Here is a 22,869-nt window from a genome sequence, read left to right as displayed (position 1 = left end):
TCTTGGCTGCAAAAGTAATGTTATGGATAAAATTATTGCTTATATTAAGGAAGAAAGAAACTTACAGAAATGGTTTAAATATAATTTGATTTGTAGAGCTAATATTCTTTATTATTTTAAGTGAAAACTCAGAATATACTAGTATATGCAAGAATGATTATAAACATATGCTAGGAAAGTGGCATCCAGTATGCTTGAATTGATTATGCAGATTTCTTACTTGTTTTGCCTTTTCCCATGAGATCTTTCAAAAACCTGTGAAGAATGAGAAACTTTATAATCATTTTCCAAGTGGGGAGGAATGAGATTTCCTATATAGAAATTTATAGGCTTTATTGCTTAACAATGTGTGGCATGGCAAGAGAATTTATGTAGAATTAAGACTGAAAATGAGCTGTCTCCATCCAGATTTTGTTAGGCTTTGCTATGAATATGGACCAAAGAAACAATTCTTAAGGAGCATCATTTAATCACTGCAATGGCAAGTGTTCATTCCGTGTATTTGTACCTTCAATTACACCAGGCGTGGTCTCGCATAGGAATACATAAACAAGTAAGCACAGAATTCGTATGAAAACTGATGAGTTTTATTTCAGGACCAAAGATGGAAAAAAATCAGATCAAATAAACTTCCATAGTTTGAACAAAGTTAGTGCTATGTGTAATCAGGTTAAACAGCAGAAAACATCTGAAAACACATGAAGTGGAAAGGAGGAATGAAACATGCTAACAGTTTATACACGAAGTCGTGCTTCTGCCTATAATTGGGTGGAATCTCAGTAAAAACATTTAAATTCTAGTAGACACTTCAGGGATTGTGGCGTGAAATGATTTGCTTACGTAAGCTGATGGAAACACTACAGCACAGGAGGGAATTAAAGACATAGTTTGCCTTTTCCCCAAAAAAGAGGCTGACCAAAAGAAAACAGTGTTACTGAAGATACTAGAATTCAGTTTTCCCTGTAAGAAGTAACGCTACTAATATATTATGCAGATGGAGTACACGCTGAATTTCTAAATGGTAGATGTTTATACAAATGCTGCTCCTGGAAAGGAAGCATCAAAGTACAGGGCTGGAAGCAGTTACTCTTGAACAGTTACCCACTGTGTTTAGCACCGATCCAAATAATTCCAAACCAAACTGAAATAACTTAAAAGCTGCATGGTCATGTTCTTTTTTAATTTAATTACCTGGTACATGTCCTTGAGACACGTAGGGCAGAAAGGACAAGTGGATAACTAAAATGAAATTGGAAGGCTCCAGCATTGCCACTGGAAGGCGTTTGTCATGCTGTTGCAATAGCAGTCCATCCCCGCTTGCCAGCCCTGCTCCTCTTGTGATCGATCAGTGCTCCACCGATAACTGCTGCAGCCCCAAGTGGCGCCACGACCGCCAGCTGGGGGGCTGCTTTGCTGGCACCTGGGTGGGTGCAAATGCTCAAAAATTACAAAAAAGTGCTTCATGCTGACTTTGATCATCAAAAATAAGGTTGACCTGAAGAAAGTTAGAAATCAATGTGATTTGTTTGAATCAACGTTCAAAAAGGAGTTCCTAATATGTTTTGAAGCACTGTGTAATTAGCAATTGGATGCATTCAATTACCTCAAATCAAGTAATGCAATACAAGAAAATGAAAGTAATCTTGATTTTCTTTAAATTTCAGACTTATGTAGAAAAACATATAAAAACAAAATCAGGAGGAGACTTCATGAGAAGCAAAAAACTTTCAGAGGCAGTAATTATTGGAATCTTCTGATGACTGACTTATATTTGCTGCAGTGGAAGAGGAAAACAAATATCAGAAATATATTCGTAATATGGCAAAAAGAGAGAATTCACTTCCTCTTTTTGGTAAAGGTTTTGAGTAGAAAATATCTTTTTTTCCAGGATTTGCAATAAAATTTTACTTTGCCATCCTTGTACTCATTTCTTAGGGTATATAAAATGGAATGAATTTTATTTGACATTACACTGGAGTTTACAAACCAGGTTTTTGTTGTTTGCTTTAATTTAAGCAGAGTTTTCTTCTTGTGTTTGTGTGCATGTCAAGAGTCATTTACATAGATAGACAGTGCAATAAAAAGGACCTGCCATAGCCACTGCTAAAGGTAAACATTCCCAAAAGATAGTATGAAAATTAATGGTACTCTTCTTGCAAAACCTTGAAACCCAAGCATAGGAAACATATCTCAGATACCAGTTTGTTCTGGTAGCTGGCAACAATGTCTTTTTAATGACTCTTCCAGACAATGTAAAAATGATGCATATGGACAAAAAGTATATGAGAAAAGGCTGTTTGGATGAATGGAAAGCGTTTGTCATACCACTCAACAAATGCTGGCATCACTTCACTTTGAGTGAATTTGCTCATCTGATGCCTAGATACAGATCCATAAAGAAATGATAGCTGGGATAGAAGTGTTGGAGTTCTTCAGAAAATCAGTTCTAAAAGATTGTAAGAATGTTTTGGTGGCTGCTATTCAGTGAGTGCATATTGATGCACACATTACCACTAGTGATGATGTATAGATCCTGGGGCACCCCGGATTTCTACAGGCTTTCTTATTCCTATTGCATCTGTGCCGTTGGTGTGTTTATCTGCATCCAACACAGCATCTTCTTCCTCTGAACACCAATTCTGGAAACGACCATTTTGCTGATGTGGGCTGAGACCAAGTCTTTGCATAGTTTAAACCACCCCTACCTAGGAGGGAAGTTTGCTCTTGACGCTGCAAGGCAAATAAGGCCATGTCAGTTGTGCATTTAAGGCTGCTTCCAAATCTGCCTCTCTGTACCATAGCAAAAATACTGCTCCCGAGTCTCATTCAGCTCCTTTCCTCTCAAAAAATAAATGTGGAAGTGTACAGAAGTGCATAACAGTTTTTTGGTTTAAAGTGGAAAGAATGCTGAATGGCTTTTTTCACATTTTAAAAAAAAAGCATGGAATACAGAGCTAAAAGCGGTCACTGAACACAAATTCTTTCAGAAATAGTAAATATCTGGAATTTTCTTTCCACCGAAGCCATCCTGTTGAGTGTAGACTGCACAGCAAAAACAGGCCATGTTTTCTGACTAAGCAGTTTGCTAACAAGGTGGTTGAAAAGGCAAACAGTCAAAATAGTTCTTGTAAAACCTGTGGAATAGTACAAGTCTCTTGTTAATCACAGCACAGCCTTGTCGCTCTATCATGCACTGAAAGGATTTTTAAAGTTTTATATTAGCTTTTGAGGAGAATCTAATATATTTGCTTTGAATCTATTATCTTTTTATCTCTAATCTATTTTTTTATTCCCTAACATCTACGTGTCTATGTCCGCTTCAGATATTGCTGCCTCCCAGATGTACCACCTTGCAAATAGACTGCTGCAGATAGTTTGCCTGGATGGAAATCAAATTAAATCAAGCAACTGATCTGGCTTGTTTTTGTTATTTTAATCATCATCTGTTCTGACGTTTTTTCAAGTAAGATCAGTTTTCCAGATAAAATCCACAGCCGGGCCACATAAAAAGTACCACCACATCTGAGGGAAGTCTCAGGGGATCACTGTGTCTCAGGGGGTAAATAAACAGTGGGAAAAGAGAGGGAAGGAAATATCTTATGATGACAGTGCCACAGGGTATGTTGTGTCATGAGAATACAGCCAGAGTGGCAGTGGTCTGAGATCTAGTTCATTATCTTTATGCAAGACTGTTTCTTCATTTCAGGTACTGAAATTGCAATATTAACATTTGCTTTTCTTAGGTCATAAAACCTGTGCAGAAGAGTCAGAAAATGCAGTTTTTTTTCTTTTTCTTTTTTTTCTGAAAGCAGTAAACTGAATAAAGAATTAATTGGGGCGAAATTTCACAAAAATATTTTAGGAAGGGCTGGCACATTTTCATGCTGTGTCTTGCTCAAGCTTTTATGAAGACAGTTTTATGCTCATTTGACTTCTGGCATTCATTAAGCGCCTCTATACTGGAGCAGTAACCTACAAAGTCTTCTTGACTTCTATATTTGACACTCCTGGCAAGAGTGACAAAATGTACTTGCCAAATAATTATCTCCCATGGCAAGTCACTGAAGAGATGGAAAAATACTGTGAAGAGCCAGAGATTATCATACTTTTTAGGACAGTCATCATGTTCACAGATCTTAAAAATGGCAAAAAGAATATGTTTTAAGAAGAAAAATAACATATAAAATGTTATTGAAAATTACTGCTTGCAACGATATGCATTACTTAATCTGATATGTGTATGTGAGGATAACTGGCATATAAAATATCCTCCCCAAAACCGGCCTTTTTTGAAATCAGCCCCGGAAAACAGATCTCAGACTTTGCTGAGAGAAGCCTTGCCTTCTCTTGGTGAATGTTGGTAGTATTTATTCCTATGGCAATGCGATTTTCTTAACATTTGGAGGTGTGAGCAACACTCTCTTACGTCAGGGAAATTTAACTTATTTTAAAATGGAGTTTGGTGTGGTTACTAAAAGGGTTGTATTACATGGTTGCCAGCGATTGAGAGCTTTAAGCTTAGTAATAGAGGATTTCTTCTCAACCCAGCATTCTTAACTCAAGTATTAGGGGAAGAAGTCAATCATTTACAGCAGGTAGCGAGGACAGTGCAGACTTTAACCCCTGCCTCATGGGCAGCGAAGTGCACGGGTTCTGTTGTCGCCTACTGCCACAGCCCAGCCTGCTGCAGTGGGGGGTGCCCAGGGTCCCTGAGCTGCCCCCCGGGCCAGTCCTCCCGCAAAGAGGAGTTGGCTCATGCTGCGTGAGCATGGCCAGGAAGCAGCCCCAGGATTTTAAGGCTGGGCAAGGGTAGCGATACAGCCACACCAGGAGGCTGGGACAACTCGTGCACCCGGCTGTGCGAAGGGAGGGGTCCCCGGCTAGCCACGGAGCAGATTCGTGTGCCTCCTTGCTCAGCACCCTCTGCTGCCCCGTCCACACTTGTGGCAAACCGGTGTCTGTCATGAGGCTGCTGCTGTGGCTCTCTCTGTCCTGTATCCGTTCTGCAGCTGCTGTGGCAAGCAAAGCTCAATGCGTCTATAGTACTCTCCCATCCCACATATCATCCTCCTTACATACTTTTCATGCTTTCTATATGTTGTCACTGACAGCTGAATTAACTCCTTTTTGGTAACTACGCAAGTTAATGAATTTCCTGACCTCTGTGCCACCAGCCTTTCTAGAAGAAAAGCTCTTCCTACCCGCAGGAGATACTCAGCAGTTCACAAGGTTGGACTTTTTAATCCGACATCGTCGTGTATTCAGCAGTGAATTTTCTCTTCACATCAAAGGAGGGATTTTAGGTTTTGGTGTGTGTATTTACTGAAAGAGCCCTAGCCAGCCCATTGTGGAATTTTACTGGAGAGAGCAGTACAGCGTTTTTACAGGCAGGGAAGCAGCGGAGGCAGAGCTGCGGGATGCCTTCAGCCACCAGTGCTGCCATACACTTCTGTAGCTTCACATCTGGCCTTACTCTCTCCTATTCCTGCTTCTCTTGCCTGCTCCTTGGCTTCTTTATTGAACAGTTAGAGGTTAAAAACTGCAGTGAAGTCCATCCTGCAAGATTCAGCAACAGCACGGCCATTCTGTTGTAAAAACACATTTTCATGTTCTTAAATCAGAAACAGCATGAATTATGTCTATCACTGTGTATCTATGAATTATGTCTATCACCATGTATCTGTCATATTGTTTGACTTTTTGTGTTCGCTTAGCATAGGTGCTACAAATGAAGTAAGAGAAATAATGACACTGTAGAGTGGATTTCTTTGTTGGAGCTGAATAAGATTTTTGTAACATTGAAAACTGAAGAACACTTTTACAAGAACCAGTTATACCTAGTTCTAAGTTAAACCCTTGAAAGATGGGTGAAAAGTGGCATGGCACAGATATTTCTCTAAAATAAATCCTGCATTGCTTTTTATAGAGTTGGACACTGCTCTATGGGACACAAAGGAAAAATGAGGAAAGGGTAAGGGATTGCAATTTATACAGTTTTAGATAGCAACTAGACGGGGAAAACAGATAATTTTTTATGAATAAATGATAGGAGACAAGGAAGATTTATTCAAGGTTGCACAAGGATGTTTTATAAGCTGCTGATAGTCTTACACTGAAAAAGGGGACATCGAGATTAGATTTAATGAGAAACTTTCCAACAGAAAGCTTTGATAGTAGAGCAGTCTGTCAAAATGGTTATAGAAGCGCGATCACAAGTGCTCAGGAAGATAAAAAATGAAACTCTCAAGGGAGAAGTTAGTGCAGAGATTAGCTGGAAATGATCCAAACTATGGCCCTAGCGATGCTCTCGGGATTTGGGTTTTACAAAAATGATGCAGAGCAATGGTTCATGCCATCTTCTCAGCTCATATCCTAACAGGTTGTTATCTTCTTTTGAGCCTCTCTGACAAAAAGGGAAATAATTTTTATTTTTTTTTCTCACTCTTACTGGGCAGAAGAGAGATGATGAACCTGGAGTTTCTTGTGCTGGGAAAGCTAATTAGTAAGCTCAAGATGAATGTATGGGAGTTTGAAATTATTTCATTCTTCCTGTGTCTGGGAAGTATCAACTGGGCTATCTGACACTACAATGTCTTGTTGCATAATGACAAATATTGCAAATAGTAGGCATCCTGGTTCCAACCATGCTACTCTTTATTACCTAGTAGAAGATGTAACTGCGCAGTTTCTAGGGTTTTAATTTGCTAATCTGCTAGAGGTCATCTAGTCTTGATTTTAGCCAATTCTGCATGCTGCAACAATAGCCCAAGTTACCGAATTTGGTCTTCCTCTGCTATTTTTAAAACTTGTCTTTTGATGAGAACAGTTGCAGTTAAAATAACAGTGAAGAACTAAAAATTGTTGCTAACCATATTTGTCTGCATTAGTAGGGGGACAAAGGTAACATTTCAGAATAACCTTTGACTTTGGGTGGTCCAAGATAGTCCAAAAGCCTTTCAGAGCAGGTTTACCCTTGCTTTAGTTTATGGTTAGGTACTTAGTCCTCAAGAAGCTGTTCTCCTGACAGGGTATCAATAGACTTAAGGGTTGCTGTTGTTACGTCCAATTTCTCTTCACCACATCTCTCACAAGGTTTGATGAGAAAGAGCAGCACAGCACCTGTGAGAGTCTTCAAGAGGGATTTGGAACCAGCTTTTTGAGCTGCCACTGTGGGTTTAGCAATCTGGCTCTTTCCTCAGACTGCTGTTGAAAAATCAATAGAGCTGTTGTCAAGAGAAAGTGGGACAAAAACCATTGCATCTAAACAGCAGCAATGCAATTGGAAAGACAGGAAATGCAAGTGGGTTTGCCTTTGCCAAGGAAAGAATTAAGCAACACGAGATAAAAGGCAGAGGAGATTGCCCTTGGTCTAAGAAGGCCCTTGCTGCTAAGTAGGCTGATGGTATTCTTGGCTGTGTTAGGCAGAGTATCACCAGCAGGGCAAGAGAGGTGGTCCTTCTGCTCTGCTCAGCACTGGTGAGGACACACCTGGAGTTCATGGCTGTGTCCAGTTCTGGGTCCCCAGTACGCGAGAGACCTGGAGATGCTGGAAAGAATCCAATGGAGGACCACCAAGATGATGAAGGGCCTGGAGCACCTCTCCTGTGAGGAGAGGCTGAGAGAGCTGGGGCTGTTCAGCCTGGAGAAGAGGAGGCTCAGGGGGATCTCATCAATGTGTAGAAATACCTGAAGGGAGGAGGCAAAGAGGACGGAGCCAGGCTCTTTTCAGTGGTGCCCAGTGCCAGGACCAGAGGCAGTGGGCACAAAGCGTAACACAGGAGGCTCCCTCTGAGCCCCAGGCAGCCCTTCTGTGCTGTGCGGGTGACGGAGCACAGGCACAGGTTGCCCACAGAGGCTGTGGGGTCTCCTCCTTGGAGATCTTCAAAAGCCACCCGGACCTGATCAAGCATCTCTGGGTGTCCCTGCTTGAGCAGGGGTTGGAGCAGGTGGCCTGCAGAGGTCCCTGCCCGCCTCAGCCCTCCTGTGATGCTGTGTGAGATGAGGATGGTGGGTGGAGTTAGGTTACACTAGAGAACTGTTCCATTGAAAACGTTATTTGGACATTAAGACAATGTATCCAGCAAATTCTATTTAAGTACCTTGGCTCTGGGTAGTTCAGAAATTCATTAGAAACTGTGGTGACAGATGATTAAAGGTCCTAGGCCAGGTTCTGTTGCAGACTTTATCAGAGGAATTCAAGGCTAGATTGGATACATATCAGAGAGGAGTGATCTGGAGGTTGCATTTGTTACAGGCACACAAGACATTACGTGGCAATTGCTTTTTAGGCATCGTTTCCTGTAACTTCAGCAGAGGCTCTGATCGTGTTCAAAAAATCTTCTTGTTTCCTACTATCAAGGCCCAGCACATGCTGTGATAAAGATGTGTATATAGAAGCACACTGAATGCTTCTTCAAGTTAGCGCAATTGATTGGCCTCCAGTAAATAAGAACTGGAGGAAAAAACAAAGATGCATTTTTTTTCTGAACAAATGTACTAATTCTGTGCATAATTATAAGTTAATTGAGGAAAAGATTCCTTATCTTTAGACTGTCAGAAGCTATCCTAAAATTTGCAATCAGTGATACTAGTTCATTGCAAGTCTTTTGACATTCAGAATATGTGTGCATTTTATACACAACGATTTGCTTGCACCTCAAGCATATTTGAAAAGCTGTTAAAATGCCAGAATTCAGGCTATGTATAAAACATTCTTTTAGTATGTTTGTTTTACGATACAATCTTTAATGCATAACTGCACACCCTGCTTAAGGGAAAACCCAGCCCAAATTACAGCTATGTTTTGGTACAAAGCCTTTCACACTGTTCACATTCTGTCTTCTTACATGTGTCTACATGTATTCTCTCTTTGTCTTTCAGAGGCAATAAAGCGAGGTAGAAGATAGGTCGAGTACAGGTACATGGATACAGTGAGGTGAAATGAAGGGCATAATGTGTTTGCTCTGTTTTATTTGATGTGCCTATCTCTATCCCTCAGAAACTGAGGTTGCGACATTTTGGTTCCTCTAACCATTCCAGTAATCTTAGGCCTTGTTTTGAGGGATGTACTAGATGGGATCGTAGGGTGGGGAGTTACCTCAAATTCTGTATTTAAGTTAAGAATTGTTTATTTTTAAATAGTCTTCTCTGTGTGGAGCTGTACATGTGTCTAAGAGCAGCATTTATTTTTTTTGACAAAAGGGACACCTGATATTTCCTGCAGATAGATGGCTTCTGATGAGCATCTTTTCTCATCTTTGGTCTCTTGCAGAGCTTAGCTAATTTTGAAGCCATACTGTAACAAACCACTAGACGCTAGGTGATACCTCCATTTACAACTTTGCCAAAATGATTGGGCTGATCCTAGCGAAATGGTTGTGTTGATGGTTTTGTGTATATAGAGGGCTTTTCTTCAGTGAACCTTTTTTCTTTCCCTTTGCAGATTTCAAGCATATGTTTATTTTGCGTCTGTATTTCAAGCTATGTCATGTGGCATCCATTACTTAGCATCTGTGTTTATGGCTGTTACTCCTAACTTCGTATGTGGGATCCCTGGGAACGTGAGTAGTGTTCTCTTCTACAACTCCTCTGAAGCAAGTCTAGAGGACATCTGGACGACATGGACATCAACAGAGAATTACATTGTAGTCCAGCTGGAAGATGGAGAAATCTGGGAACTTAATCAATGCAGCAAGGCCAAACGAGAAGTCAGTTTGGATCTAGCATATGAATATAGAGGCAACAAGTCCGTATTTTCTTGTTCTGATGGATTTCTTTATGATGATACAAAATGGAAGAGCACAGTTGTTACACAATGGGATCTGGTCTGTGACCGAGAATGGCTTGCAAAATTAATCCAGCCTACATTCATGCTTGGAGTCTTGATTGGAGCCGTGATTTTTGGTGATATCGCTGACAGGTAAAGTTCCATCCTCTCAACATTGTAGGCTCAGACTGCAGTAACTCCATGTGTATCTATCTGTTTTGTTGTTTTATTTATTGTGTGTGAATTTAGGAGGTTTTGATATTGTTTTATTCACAGATATGCTTAACTCATTTTTTTTCCTGTTGCAAGTATAAGTTTTAAAATGTGTTTGCAAATCATTTGCATTTGGAATTTATTTCCTACTTCATATCATCCATTGTTAATCCCTTAAATTTTCTATGCAGCTAGTGTTTTGCCCTTAGATTAATTTTTTTATTATTATTTTTTTAACGGGAATTGTAATAGTAGTATTAGCAATAGTAAAACCTGGGAGTAGGTTTTCACCTCATTTTCCATGAGGAAAGATACCTCCTGGTATATGCCTGTTTATTTCTGGATATGATGAACAGCTGAAGGGCTTCATCCCAACTTCCGTCATGAATACAGCTCTGTGGGACCGATCCAAAGGCTTTGAGGGTTTGATCAAGCCCCTTTTTTTTCTTGCTGTCCAATTGCAGTTTTTCCCTAAAAGGTTAATTTAAACATCAGTTTCTTGAATGTTGGTCCAGACAGGAGGAAAATTGGTCATCAGCGAGCTTTGCTGTGGTTCCCGTTATTTACTAGCATGATCAGAGTTCTGTTTGGGCCCGAGGAGCGACAGCCGGTGCAGGGCCTCCATCAGAGCTGTCCCGTGGTTGCGGTGCCAAGGCTGTCCTTCAGCCAGCCCCCTCTGGCTCTGCCTCCCTGGGTGTTTTCTGAGGTCATGCACTGAGAGCCAACTTCACAGACAGACTCGGAAGCAGCAGTGAGATCCAGGATGTGTGCCTGTGTCCTCCTGCGTCTCTTAGTTTTCTCTCTCAACACAAATGCCTCAGAAGAACACCTAGCTGTACCTGTCTGTCCACGTGGCATTCTGATTTCAAAGGTACATTGTGCTGTCCTAGGCAGTTTATATACTTGTGTTTTGATTTGAAGACTCCTTCAGTGTTACTTATTCTATAAAGGAGCTTGTTGACTAACAGCTCTGTTAGATGGACAGTGAAGATGTATTCCACAGCTAAAAGTATGAGCAGGAAAAGGAGACTAGGCACATTGTTCATTAGCACAGCACTGTGGTGTGACAACATGGGAATGCAAATCAAAGATGATCTTCCTTTAATTTGTCTTCTGGAACACATGGAATCAATCCTTCCTCCTTATTCAAGGATTTGTAAAACCATATTTAATACAAAACCAGAATATAATGCCAACATTTGTTCTGTGTCCCTTTAAATCATTCATGGCTTTATTAATTAATACCCAGGCATGATTTATGAGGTTACGATCATATTGTTCTCATTTCCATTAATTCAAGCCATGGACAGCCAGTTGAGATAATACACACATCCCGAGTTGCAGATTTACAACCATGGATTTACAGCTGAAAGTTGTTATTTACTGACACATCCTGGCTGGTGAGAAATAAGTTTGTGGGTTCCTCCCATTCCCAATTAACAGATTTCCCAACAGAAGAGCCCGGACAGCTGGGACTCACTGGGATCTCTTCTGGCAGGGATCAGAGACCAAATGTGAATGATGACTCCTTCCTCCCAGACCTTGACCTGGAGTCAGGGCTGGAGAAAAATAGGAGGGCGCTGGAAAGAGCTATGCCATGTTGCTGTTTGGGCTACACCGCCTGTTTACAACGTCACTTCCCAGAGTTGTTTTGTTATAGTACCAAATATTCACGGAGAACAGACAAACAGGCCCCCACCCCTGAAAGTCCTCAAACTCTCCATCTAAATGTAATATCTACATCTGTGAAAAGCTGTTTGCATTGGAGTAGGTAGTAGAGTCCAAGATATAATATTATCAGGGAATAAAAATGATTCTGTACATTTTGTAGACAAAATGGAATAAAATGATTCCTCAATAGAGTGTTGTGTAGTAGGCTGCAGATTTCTAGGTCTTCTCCTCGGTTGAGCTTCTCATTGTTAGCACACACTCACTTGTTTAGGTACAAGTGAGTATGCTAGGCAAATTTTCTCCCTGAGGTATGGGAATAAGACAGACAAACATTAGTTCATTTTTAATAAACACCCTTCTTTTGCACTGGAAAGTACTATGCTGTTGATGAGAAAGTAGTACTTAACCCGTGTTTTTTTTTGTTTGTGTGTTTTTTTACTGTAACTGTACTAGCATCTGTGTTTGTACGTGCATGCATGTGTGCTGTGATGCAATCAGAAAACTCAGGGAAACCATGTAACTGTCATTTATTAGAGAATTTAACTGAAAATAATAGGACAAAGATATATTACAGAAGCCTCTAAGTACTACCCAGACTGGTTTTTACTTTGGCAAAAGATAGCATATGTCATCACAGATAACTTTTGTTAGAAATTACTAACTTATTAACTAGATATTATCTAATATAAAATGTCTGGAAAAGTGACTATTACGTACTGACCTCGTAAACAAGACAAAGTAAATTTGTGGATTAGTTACATAGAAGTTAAGCTTCATACTAGACATGAGCATATGTAACACCACTTCTGCGCTTTGATTCCAGCCAAGAATTCTGGAATGGAAGCTCCTTCCGTAGGAGTTTCCTTTCTCTTTGGTTTAGCTGGAAATTTACTGAAAAATTAAGAATTTTCTTTCTCACATGGTAAGGAAAATACGGGAAACTAATCCAATGGTTCTGTGGTGAGTGAAAGTCTTAAGTACAGTATTTTCAGACTCACTTCCCGACAGGGTCTCTGAAGTTGCAGTTTTATTTTGACAGGATGTTTATGGTTGCTCATCATTTTACTGCTGCTGTGATTTGCAGGCTGGGAAGACAGCGTGTTATGTGGTTCACAAGTGCTGGTCAGTTTGTATTTGGCATCGCAGTGGCGTTCACGTCTGACTACTACAGTTTCGTGGTCGTGCGCTTTCTCCTTGCTATGGTAAGAAAGGATGCTCACCCTGTCTCTTTTATGTGTTATTTCCTACCCCTTCTCAGGAAAACCTCCCTTTATTCTTTCTTTCCTCCCTTACTTCATTATTCTAAAGCCCCCTCTGTTGCACTTATTTCAGCAGAGCAGGGAGAGTCTGAATATTCTTGGACCACAGCACTTTTCCTCTTTGAATTAATAGAAAGCATCTGTATGAAGCAATGTTTGGTACCTCCTCCATCCCAACCTCTGCTGGACTGGTAATTAAATACCAAGTGTGAGCAGTGAATTCTGGTTTCTGCACTGCAGCTGGCATTGCATTTCTCCGTGTTGTTACAAATGGAGTATATTTTTCTTAAAGTAACAAATCTATAACAAGTATGATCTTTATCTCTGCCATTTTCAGTGATGGAGGAGAGATGCACTTTTTCTCTTCCATGCATCTCTTTGTTCTTTTAAAGTACATCTGAAGTACTCAATATATAGGTAGACATGTTTAGCACCTAGATGTTTATACTGTACTGAAGTGTATTCCAGTATATGTGTGTATGTGTATCTATACACACACATATATAATATTTATACAATATATGTATGGTAAACAACTTTAAATTACATTCTTACATCCGAAAGTAAATTTATAGTCTCCCTATATTATGCCTCCAGAAATTAGAAGACTGTCACAAGAAAAATTATATAAAATATTTAAAAGAGGTTGGAAACTTGAAAATAATCACATCATTTATTTTTTTCCTGTGGGTGGGTAGTCAAGAGAGGAGCTTGCACCTGGAGATCCCTTTGCCTGGTTAGAGCTCAGAATGATTTCCCAGCAGGAAAACTGCATAGTCATTTCACCCTTGATCAGTGAGATCAACAGGAGTCCCTCCACTGACTCTCTGGCTGTTGATTCTAGGGACTATGGTAGTTTATAAGAGCAAAAAGCTCTCACCAAACTGATGCTTTTTAACTGCTCAGTAGGATAGATTTGAGAGGTGAAGTTGTGAAGCTCTAGTTCTGTGCCACTGAGATCAGTGCAGCTTTTCTATCAGCATCGGTGGGCTCAGTTTATTAACTGGAAGACTTGTAACCAGAAAATCGATTTTTGAATTGATTAATCAAAATAATATACTGGAGTATTTTCTAGCATAGATTTTCTAGCTGTGTTTTGAAATGCTTTGAGTTATCAAGAGTTTAGAGTGTTACTAGAGAAATTGAAATATATATTCAAATATATATGCATTGAATGAAAAAATACTTAAATGCAGAATATGCCAGTAGTTCCATTCTGTGAGCATGGTTAGATAATGTATGAGAACCTGCAACTGTGTAAATGAGATTCTCTTCTAACATTGTAAAAAATTGATTTAATGAGGTAATTTAAAATGGTATGGAAGGTGATTCTCAGTAAATTTGTTGCTCTGTAACGTGCAGACTCGTAATAGTCAACTTAAAAGCCAAGGTCAAGATTTTCAGAAATGGCACTTACTTCAGGGGACCTCAGTTTTCCTCGTGTCTAGTCTGTGATGTCATTAAGGACCTGATTTTTGGAGGTGAAGAACTTAGTACCACCAGCAAATTAGACTCTTTTTCAGGTATCTCCTGCTGGCTCTACCCCACTAAAGGAAAGCATCCAAAAGCACTTCACATCTTTAAACACAGTGCCAGGTATTGTGAAAATTTGAGTGAGCTTTTTGTCCAGCTGATTTATTTTTAGGGTACCTTTTTTTTTCTGTCAGTGAGCAATACGCCATTGCAGTGCCAAGTAAATGTACACAAATGGGGAACGCTGTTAGGTGTTGCACATGGAGAATAGATACAAATCTCACACTGTGTTGTTTTTTTTTTTCTCTCTCTCCCTTCCCCAGGTTTCGAGTGGCTATCTGGTTGTGGCTTTTGTTTATGTGACTGAATTTGTTGGCATTAAAGCACGAACCTGGGCTTCTATGCATGTCCATGCTTTTTTTGCTATGGGAATTATGGTTGTGGCACTCGTGGGATTTTTGGTTCGGACCTGGTGGGTCTATCAGATATTTCTCTCCATAGCAACTCTTCCCTTTGTTTTGTGCTGCTGGATGCTCCCAGAAACACCTTTTTGGCTCCTGTCAGAGGAAAGATATGAAGATGCACAAAAAGTAATAAATACAATGGCAAGATGGAACAAAGTAAGCACTCCCTGCAAAGTGGCTGAACTGTACTCAGTCCAACACGATGGTCCAGTCAGTGGCGGAACAGGTGACAATGACGCGCCCTCAGCCAAGAAGCACAACATCTTAGATCTATTTTGTAACTGGTACATTGCAAGAAGGACCATCACAGTCTGGCTGGTCTGGTTCACTGGGAGCCTGGGGTACTACGTCTTCTCCCTGAGTTCTGTCAATCTAGGAGGCAATGAATATTTAAATCTGTTTCTCATAGGTAAATATTTTTTGTACTTCATGTTGTTTCTGACAGAACTAGGACATGAAATTCAGAAATGTCTAGAGATTTGATGGCCATTTTTTTAACTTTATTCATTCAATTATGGACCTGGATCAAAAATTTTCATGTTAATTGTTCATAAAGCTGACTAACACAGGAAGGATATCATTCACGCCAAATTTCACTGTTTCTGAAAAGAAAAGAATTAAGAATGTGTTGGCATACAAAATTCTGCTCTCTCTCTTTGTGATTGTAAAACCATGTTCTATTTTTCTCCTCTTTGCCCTGCAAGCATCTAGCAGATTCACGCAAAACCCAGGGGCAGCAGATCAGCAACACAAAACTCATACTGTTCTGTTAAAAGCACAAACAAGGAGAAGATAGAAGAAGTTACTGCTATAGTCATGTGCAGTCATAACATACTATGTCAGTCAGTACAGAAAATAGATTCACAATGCTCGGAAGCAATAGTAATTTCAGTTTTCTCAAAAGTGTATTTTTAATTTAGTCAGGGTGTTCTTTTGCTGGTCTGACTGTAATCGTCCTGTGGTATGTAAGTTGTTTATAAAGGCTGCTCGGTGCATTCAAGGCCTGATCTGAAGCTCATTAAGATCAGTAGAAATATCCCATTGACTTCAGAAGACTTCAGATAGGGCACATAGCTCTGAGTCAGCAGAGGATTAAATCATGTGCTTTGTTTTATGCGATCCAGTGCTCTCAGTGAAGTGCATGTGGCTGTCCAGGTACATCAGCATGCAGAACAACTGGGACTCTCATGAGTTCAGTTTGGGTTGTCATGTTTTATAGTATATTGGTAGTCTGGTGTGGAGAAGAGTGGATGAGTGGATAACTAAACTGTTAGGACGGAGTGCAGTGCATAAATCACTGTACCCACCTCTTCCAAAAATACTTTAGCAGACTGGCATACAGTGACTAGCTGCCTCTTCTTTTACCAATACAAACTTCAAAGATTGTTTCCCAGTATTATAGGTGCATCAACACAGAACATGTGCTCAGTAGAGGAATGCAGCATATTTGTTCTTATATTCTTCCCTGTCATTACACCAGACATAGGAGCATTCTTCATGAGCAAGTTGGTTTAAAACATGTCCAGACGGACTTAGGCTCAGTATAATTTATCTAGGAGCAAACCATGCTTAAACAGCATTTGTGAACAGTTCTCACCAAATGCCACTCCCTTATGGCTGCAGAAATTTTTCCACAGAACGAGACATAAGGAAGACAAAATCTGCGCACACGTGGGATATTGTAAGCAGCTGCCTTCTCTGCAAAGAGAGCCTTGCTGTTTTCTGTAATTTTCCACCCCAAAGAGACCTGGAGCTTCTCTGTGCTGTAAAATCTGCTCCACTTGTCCTTCTTCACTCCCCACTACCATATCCTAGGCCATGTTTTCTGATGCTTGTGGCCATTTCTGTGACCAAATGAACTGCCCAACACATTGATTACCTCTAGATTTGACGTACTCATGATGTGTAAGGTCAAGCTAACTTCCTAGATTAAATGAATCCCCATAAAGAATGGGGAATATAAAATGAACATGTGTAATCGTGATTTAAACCCAAATAATTTCATACTGACAGGTGCTGTGGAGTTGCCTTGCTATATCATTGCTTGCATTGGGATGGACAAACTGGGAAGGAGAAACACACTCATTCCGTTCCTTATTTTAAGTGCACTGATCTGTGTTTTAATTATGTTCATACCTCAGGTTAGTCACATACTGTTGAAAGTGTTCCTATAGTAGACATTAATTTTATAGAACCCTAAGTCTGTAGATGCAGCTGCTCTTTCTAAATGATATGGCTGATTAAAGGCTTTTTTTAAAATGCAGCTGCCAGTCAAGGATAGATTTCTGTATTTTCAGACGGACTTTACGCTATCGTTGCTGGAGTCAGATGTTAAAATGTTCCTAGGGCTTCAGTGAACCAGGACTGGTAAAGTTTTATGGACATGAGTTACTTTTTGAAACCAATTTTTAAAAAAGCAAGCAATAAATATTGCTTTATGTTTAAAGAAGAGTCACATCTTTTGAAGGATTTAATTCACATTTGGAACAATGATGTTTTCTGGTTATTTATTTATTTGTGATCTCTTTCAATAGGATTTTAATGTATTAATTATCTTGGCAAATATGGCTGGAAAATTTTCAATAGGTGTGGCATTTGGCCTTATATACCTCTACACGGCAGAACTGTACCCAACAATTGTAAGGTAAGAATTTTTGCCAGGCAGGTATTTTTCATTGTTTTGTTGTTATTTCAGTTTTTTACAGTCTTGGGCCATATCCAGCAGCTCTTGACACTAATGGCAGTGGTCCAAAAGACAGGATAGGATGAGTCCCTCTGCTGCTTCAGAGTTGTCTAATATTTGGCTGTACAGTAAATTTTTATTTTTTCATTTCCACATGCATTGATTGGTTTCACTGAGGAAAGAGAATACTTTGTATTTTCTTATATATTAGTTATACCTTTCTTAAAAGTTCTCATTCATCTCATAGTCTATGCTGAATGCTGATTGTATTTTTAATCTTCATTATAGAAGTAGCTGTTTCACTACAAACGACCTAAATTTACATTGGCATAGCAATAGCTTCCTAGTATAATTTCATATTATCCTACTGATGTGATAAGTGTCTATGCATTTCTAATTTTTTGCTGTATCTGCCAGAATTCTTAACAAATATTTGTTTCTTGTGTAGATCACTTGCTGTTGGAAGCGGGAGCATGATGTGCCGTGTAGGCAGTGTGGTTGCTCCTTTCTGTGTGTATTTGAGAAGTGTTTGGATTTTCATGCCACTCGTAAGTATTTATTTCAATGGCAAATGTTTCTCATTTTGAAAAAGTATGTATGTAACTTTTTTTTTTTTTTTCGGGACAAGAGGCTGAACTTTTCTTTTGAAATTGAATGAACCATTCTTACTCTAAATTTTAGGTCTTAAAGTTTAGTAACTTCCTATTGTTAAAAATGCAGCTAAAGCAAGAGGGAGACTTTGAATCACTGAAATCTGAAAAGTTGCTAGGATGCACAAACATATTTTTACTCTGCAGGCCTAGCAGTTCTTGACTGTGCTCATAACTTACTCTTACCCTTTTTCAAAGGAATTCACTATGGTGGCTATCTTTTCTTAATATTCTTCTTTAATCTTTTCCCTGGCTTCCCTGGGATACTTCACTTTTGGAGCAGCTTTCCAAAAGATCAAGAATTACTCTGCTTGGTCTTCAAATCTGTCCCATAGCTCCTTTTTTGCATTTTTCATTTACATGAACCAAAGAAAACAATACATGAGATGGAAAAAGAGAGACAAATGGTATGTTAATGAAATTCATGGTGACTTTGGCAAAGAAAAGAACCTTGGATTCATTAAGCACACCCTAATGTAGATGATTTCCAGGTCATATTACTATTGAATCCTTATCTCCAATTGCCCCAGGAAAAGACAGGTGGGACCGTTCCTTCATGGATCTTGGGCATTTCTTCTGCATTATGTAGCTTCAAATCCATTTTGGACAAAATATTTTTCCTTCTCACACATATAATATAATATAATATTCCTGCTCACTAATGAATTGTATTTCTTCATTACAATCCTGTTGTGAGGCATTTGCTGCTTAGAAATCTTGCAGCTATTCAATCACTTTTTTTTTTCCTGAAGGATAATTTATGCCCATATATACAAAAATACAAATAATTACAAAGTTTACATTAAAGATCAAAGTGGAGAAGAGCTTATTAATGGTTTAAAAATAGTCTGAGTTCTTTCAAAACCCCTTAGAATTCACTGTGACTAGCACACCAACGTTATATATAGATTATACGTGTCAGAAGGTGAAAATGTAATGGAATCTGTCTTTGGCCTAGATTCTTACGCTAATTTTGTCTACCACATTGGAATTTCCTGAAAAAATGGCATTGTGTTCTTTTGATTTTGCAACTATAAAATCTTAAATTATAGATGCTAGAGATCAGTCTGAGAGAATTCTTAGGAACTTGTTTTGTTATTTAAATTAATTACTTTCAGTTGCTTTGGATGAAAATTATAAAGATGAAGCAGACCACAAACTTATTTATTCCCTCAAGCTCCTAAAAACTGTTTTCTTTCTTAATAATGACTCCATACTAGCCAAGATATCATCCCAGAAAAGACACAGAAAACAACATTTGCACAACAGAGCAGCCATGGGAGAACATTCTCTTTCTCTAGTCAGTGTTTTTCCTTTACTAGCTGAGATAAGCTTTATCTGTGCAGAAGAGCTGCAGTCAAACCACAGATGATGAATGTTCAAACATGCCGGAGAACAGTGCAAATGGCAGTATAAACAGAGGAATTATTTCAGCTATGAGCAACTCTCAGTGTACAAAAACTGTCCATAGTATTTGTAGAACTGTGTAGTAGTCAACTGTGAATATATTTTCATTATTAGCTCCTACTATAAAACATTTGTCAGTTTATTATATAGGCTTGTCTTAGGTTGGAGCACCGCTTGCCAAGTCTCAGGTAACATAAGTGTTTTGGACTGAAAGTGAAATGAAATGGATTACATTTCTGAGTAAACTGATCTGCATCACGTTGACCTATTGTATACACCACACGCTGTCGAGCAGTTAATACTACTATTTGTTTGACAGCCTGCCTCACGTACAGTTGAGCCACCTGTGAGTAATGCAAGCATCTCATCTGAATGCCCATAAATCTTGAATACTTGCTAAATATGTTTTTCATGTGACAGCTTTCTAGAAAACTTACACAAAGGCAATTGCTCTATGTATAAACTTTGTGTTTATTGGCTGTTCAGAACATAAAGTGAAAATAAAAAATAACTCCCCTGTGGTCAGTAAAGCTACATGAATGCAAAGCCTACGTCTAATATGAGAGGTTTTCAGGACAAAACTTAACATTTTTTTGTTGTTGTTGAAGTAGGGATTTTGTAAATAAGATCACATTTTTAGATTGGTCCTGAGCAATCAGATGTGGTGGATATAATTATACTTGATTGGCAGACTAGAAAAATAATTTGTTCTCAGAAGTAAAAGTGTTATTTTGTAGGAATATTTAATGCAAATTATCTCTCTCTCTAGTCCAAGTGTATTAAGTTCTGGCCTTACACCAGTGTGAAATTAAAATTGTTGCTCCAGGCAGGGTGGAAGACATGAAAAATAGTGGCAAATCTTTTTTGAAGTTACTCATGATAGTTGTTAGAAGCTGCTGACTACGCTGAAGTGTTGGGAATAATCTAGGCTTGACAAAGCAGAAAGTCAGATTTCAAATTAAGACCCTGAAAAAAGCAATGAATTAAATAGGTATAGCTGTCACATAAACTTCGATGAATATTTTGCACAATAGTACACTTCAATCCATAAACATTTAACTCCTCAGCTATATCAGAAAAACATTTTCTGATGCTGAATTATATATGGAAAATATTACACACATACATAAGATACACACTTGTTATGAACAAACAAAGGGCTAAATTCTGTCCAATGCCTTGTGAAGAAGGATGCCAAGTCTGCTAAAGATCTAAAGTCTGCTACTTAACTGAATGTAACTTCATGGATAAGTTTGGATACTGCTCCTAAAAAAAAGTAAATGGTGCTTGAAAAGTCCATTCATTAACAAACTGTGACTTAATTGTTTCATATTCTGTCTTTCATGGGAAGTGTTGAAAAATGCTTTATAAAGCCGGGGAGAAGAGAAACACAGGGAATAAGTGTGTGCAGCAGCTTTCACAATGGAAAAAAAACAACCTAACATATGGTGGTGGAATACAGAAAAGAATAGAGTTGAGATTAAAAGGCAGGAAAGGTAGTGTGCAGGCATCCAGGACAGTGGGAGTTCGCAGGGGAAAAAGAAGTAGTTTCATGAGGAAGGGAAACATGAGAAGAATGCAAAGTGTCTGAAAAGCTAACTGGAACAGAGAAGACACATACTCAAAGCACAAAGTGTTGCTTTAACCTTGCTCTGTCGGGTGTCAGTAATGACCCCCTTCTCATACACTCAAAATATACGGGTATCCAAAGAAATTAGTAATGGTTAAGTTTCAATGTCCTTAATATCCCTCAATATTCTCAATTATAATCTCATGACAGCCTAAAGGAAGTACATAAGAGAGGTTAGTGTGGAATAGCTGACAGGTTGCAATTCATCCTTTCTTACCATGGCAGAAGATAAATCTTAACAGTAGAGTTCTGTCACTCAGAGGTGAGACTCTATGGTATGAGAGGTTTGACCTATGTTTATAAATATCACTCCTGCCATGTATATATGTCTCCAGTCTGCAAGGATTTCCCTCTGTTTGTCACTTGGCACCATTTCCTCTGGTCCTGTTACTGTTAGGATTTTTTGTAATTTCTCATGGTAAGGGAATAAGCATTTTATTTTCTCTCTGTCACTTGTAGTATTCAACGGTATTTTGCAGAAAGAGTGTATGCAACAGTGTGAATTCTGCTTCTCAAAAGCTTGCTTGAGACAAGCTGTCCTCTTAACTCAGGGGGGAAGGAAAACCAGGACGGTGCATTTGCATGAAGACAGCTCTGTTCAAGGTCACAATGGAGAACTCCAATTTTAAAGCTGCTTTCTGACCTGAGGAGAAAGTCTCCCTTAGATGCAGATGGTAGCTGGCTGGTTCAGGCACTGTGTGAGGGACATAGGCACAGTAATTCCAAGTGTCCCCTCTCACACTTGTAAGGCGAGTATTAAACAAACAGGACAGACCTGAGAATTAGCATAAGGCAAGATGAAGATAATACAGTATCAAAGTACACAGTCATGAAATGGAAAAACACTGAGGCCAGGCATGATGTATTGTGTGGAAGCATTTGAATCAAGAGAGATTTGGATCATTTATCATCTAAGATTGGAAGAATGTCAGGGTTTTAATGCCTGTTCTGTACTTCAAAGGAGGAAAGTGAAAATTGTTCTCACTGAACAAAGCACAGAAATGCAAGGAAAGAAGAGATAGTCCTGGAGCATGTGCATGCTTCTGCATCTGCCCCACATGATCCTGGTCCTTTCTCCATCACGCTGAAGCATGCTGTCATTGAGGTAGCGTGTACACCATGGACAAATCCAAGAGGTAGCCACAGCACACATGCCAGTGTGTGCTGTGCACCCCTATCAGATCTTTGATGACAATTCAGCAAATTATTCCTGTTGAGAGCTACATTATCTGCTGAAGTTTTCTCCTGAACAGGGATGTACGCTTCTGTAGCTCCAATCTGTACTGAGAAATTCTGGCCTGGCTGCGCACAGGAGGAGTGGGTGCGCAATTACAGGGGGAGAAGTTCAGGAGCTAGAGTAAGAATTGACATTGCAGGTAGCAGGGATATTTCAGGGATTTATCTGTGAACGTGCATGTAAAGATAAATGTATGCAACCCTAGAATCCACTAGTAAATACATACCTGGTAGTAGAAATACCAAATGAAAATATACGTATTCTCTTTTCTCAAACAGAATTATTCCTCCTTGCACTGTATTGATCCCTTATGGAACAAAACACTTCACTTTCTCTTTGTTAATTCTGCTGCATATCTTTCATTTGCAAAACAACAGCAAAAAAAGTATTTTCACTGTATACTATATTCTATATTT

At 39.2% G+C, this 22,869-nt stretch overlaps 1 protein-coding gene across 8 annotated transcripts in view; it reads left to right on the top strand.

The window, feature by feature from the left end:
• SLC22A16 (solute carrier family 22 member 16) overlaps positions 1-22,869 on the top strand; it is a 33,360-nt gene that overhangs the window by 9,377 nt on the left and 1,114 nt on the right. For 4 of the 8 annotated variants that reach the window (XM_083830427.1, XM_083830428.1, XM_083830429.1 and 1 more), the window contains exons 2-7: positions 9,443-9,919; positions 12,735-12,852; positions 14,706-15,255; positions 16,860-16,987; positions 17,381-17,490; positions 17,978-18,077. In XM_083830427.1, the coding sequence (XP_083686553.1) occupies positions 9,443-9,919; positions 12,735-12,852; positions 14,706-15,255; positions 16,860-16,987; positions 17,381-17,490; positions 17,978-18,077 (1,483 nt within the window). Of the gene's footprint in view, positions 1-9,442; positions 9,920-12,734; positions 12,853-14,432; positions 14,506-14,705; positions 15,256-16,859; positions 16,988-17,380; positions 17,491-17,977; positions 18,078-22,869 lie in introns of those variants that run through there. The other 4 variants (XM_083830426.1, XM_083830430.1, XR_014582101.1 and 1 more) reach the window with 4 other exon arrangements.

This window comes from Anser anser (genome assembly GCF_964211835.1).
Source record: "Anser anser genome assembly, chromosome: 3".
NCBI lineage: Eukaryota > Metazoa > Chordata > Aves > Anseriformes > Anatidae > Anser > Anser anser.
Note: the sequence above shows the minus strand (reverse complement) of the source record. Positions and strands in the feature narration are given on the sequence as shown.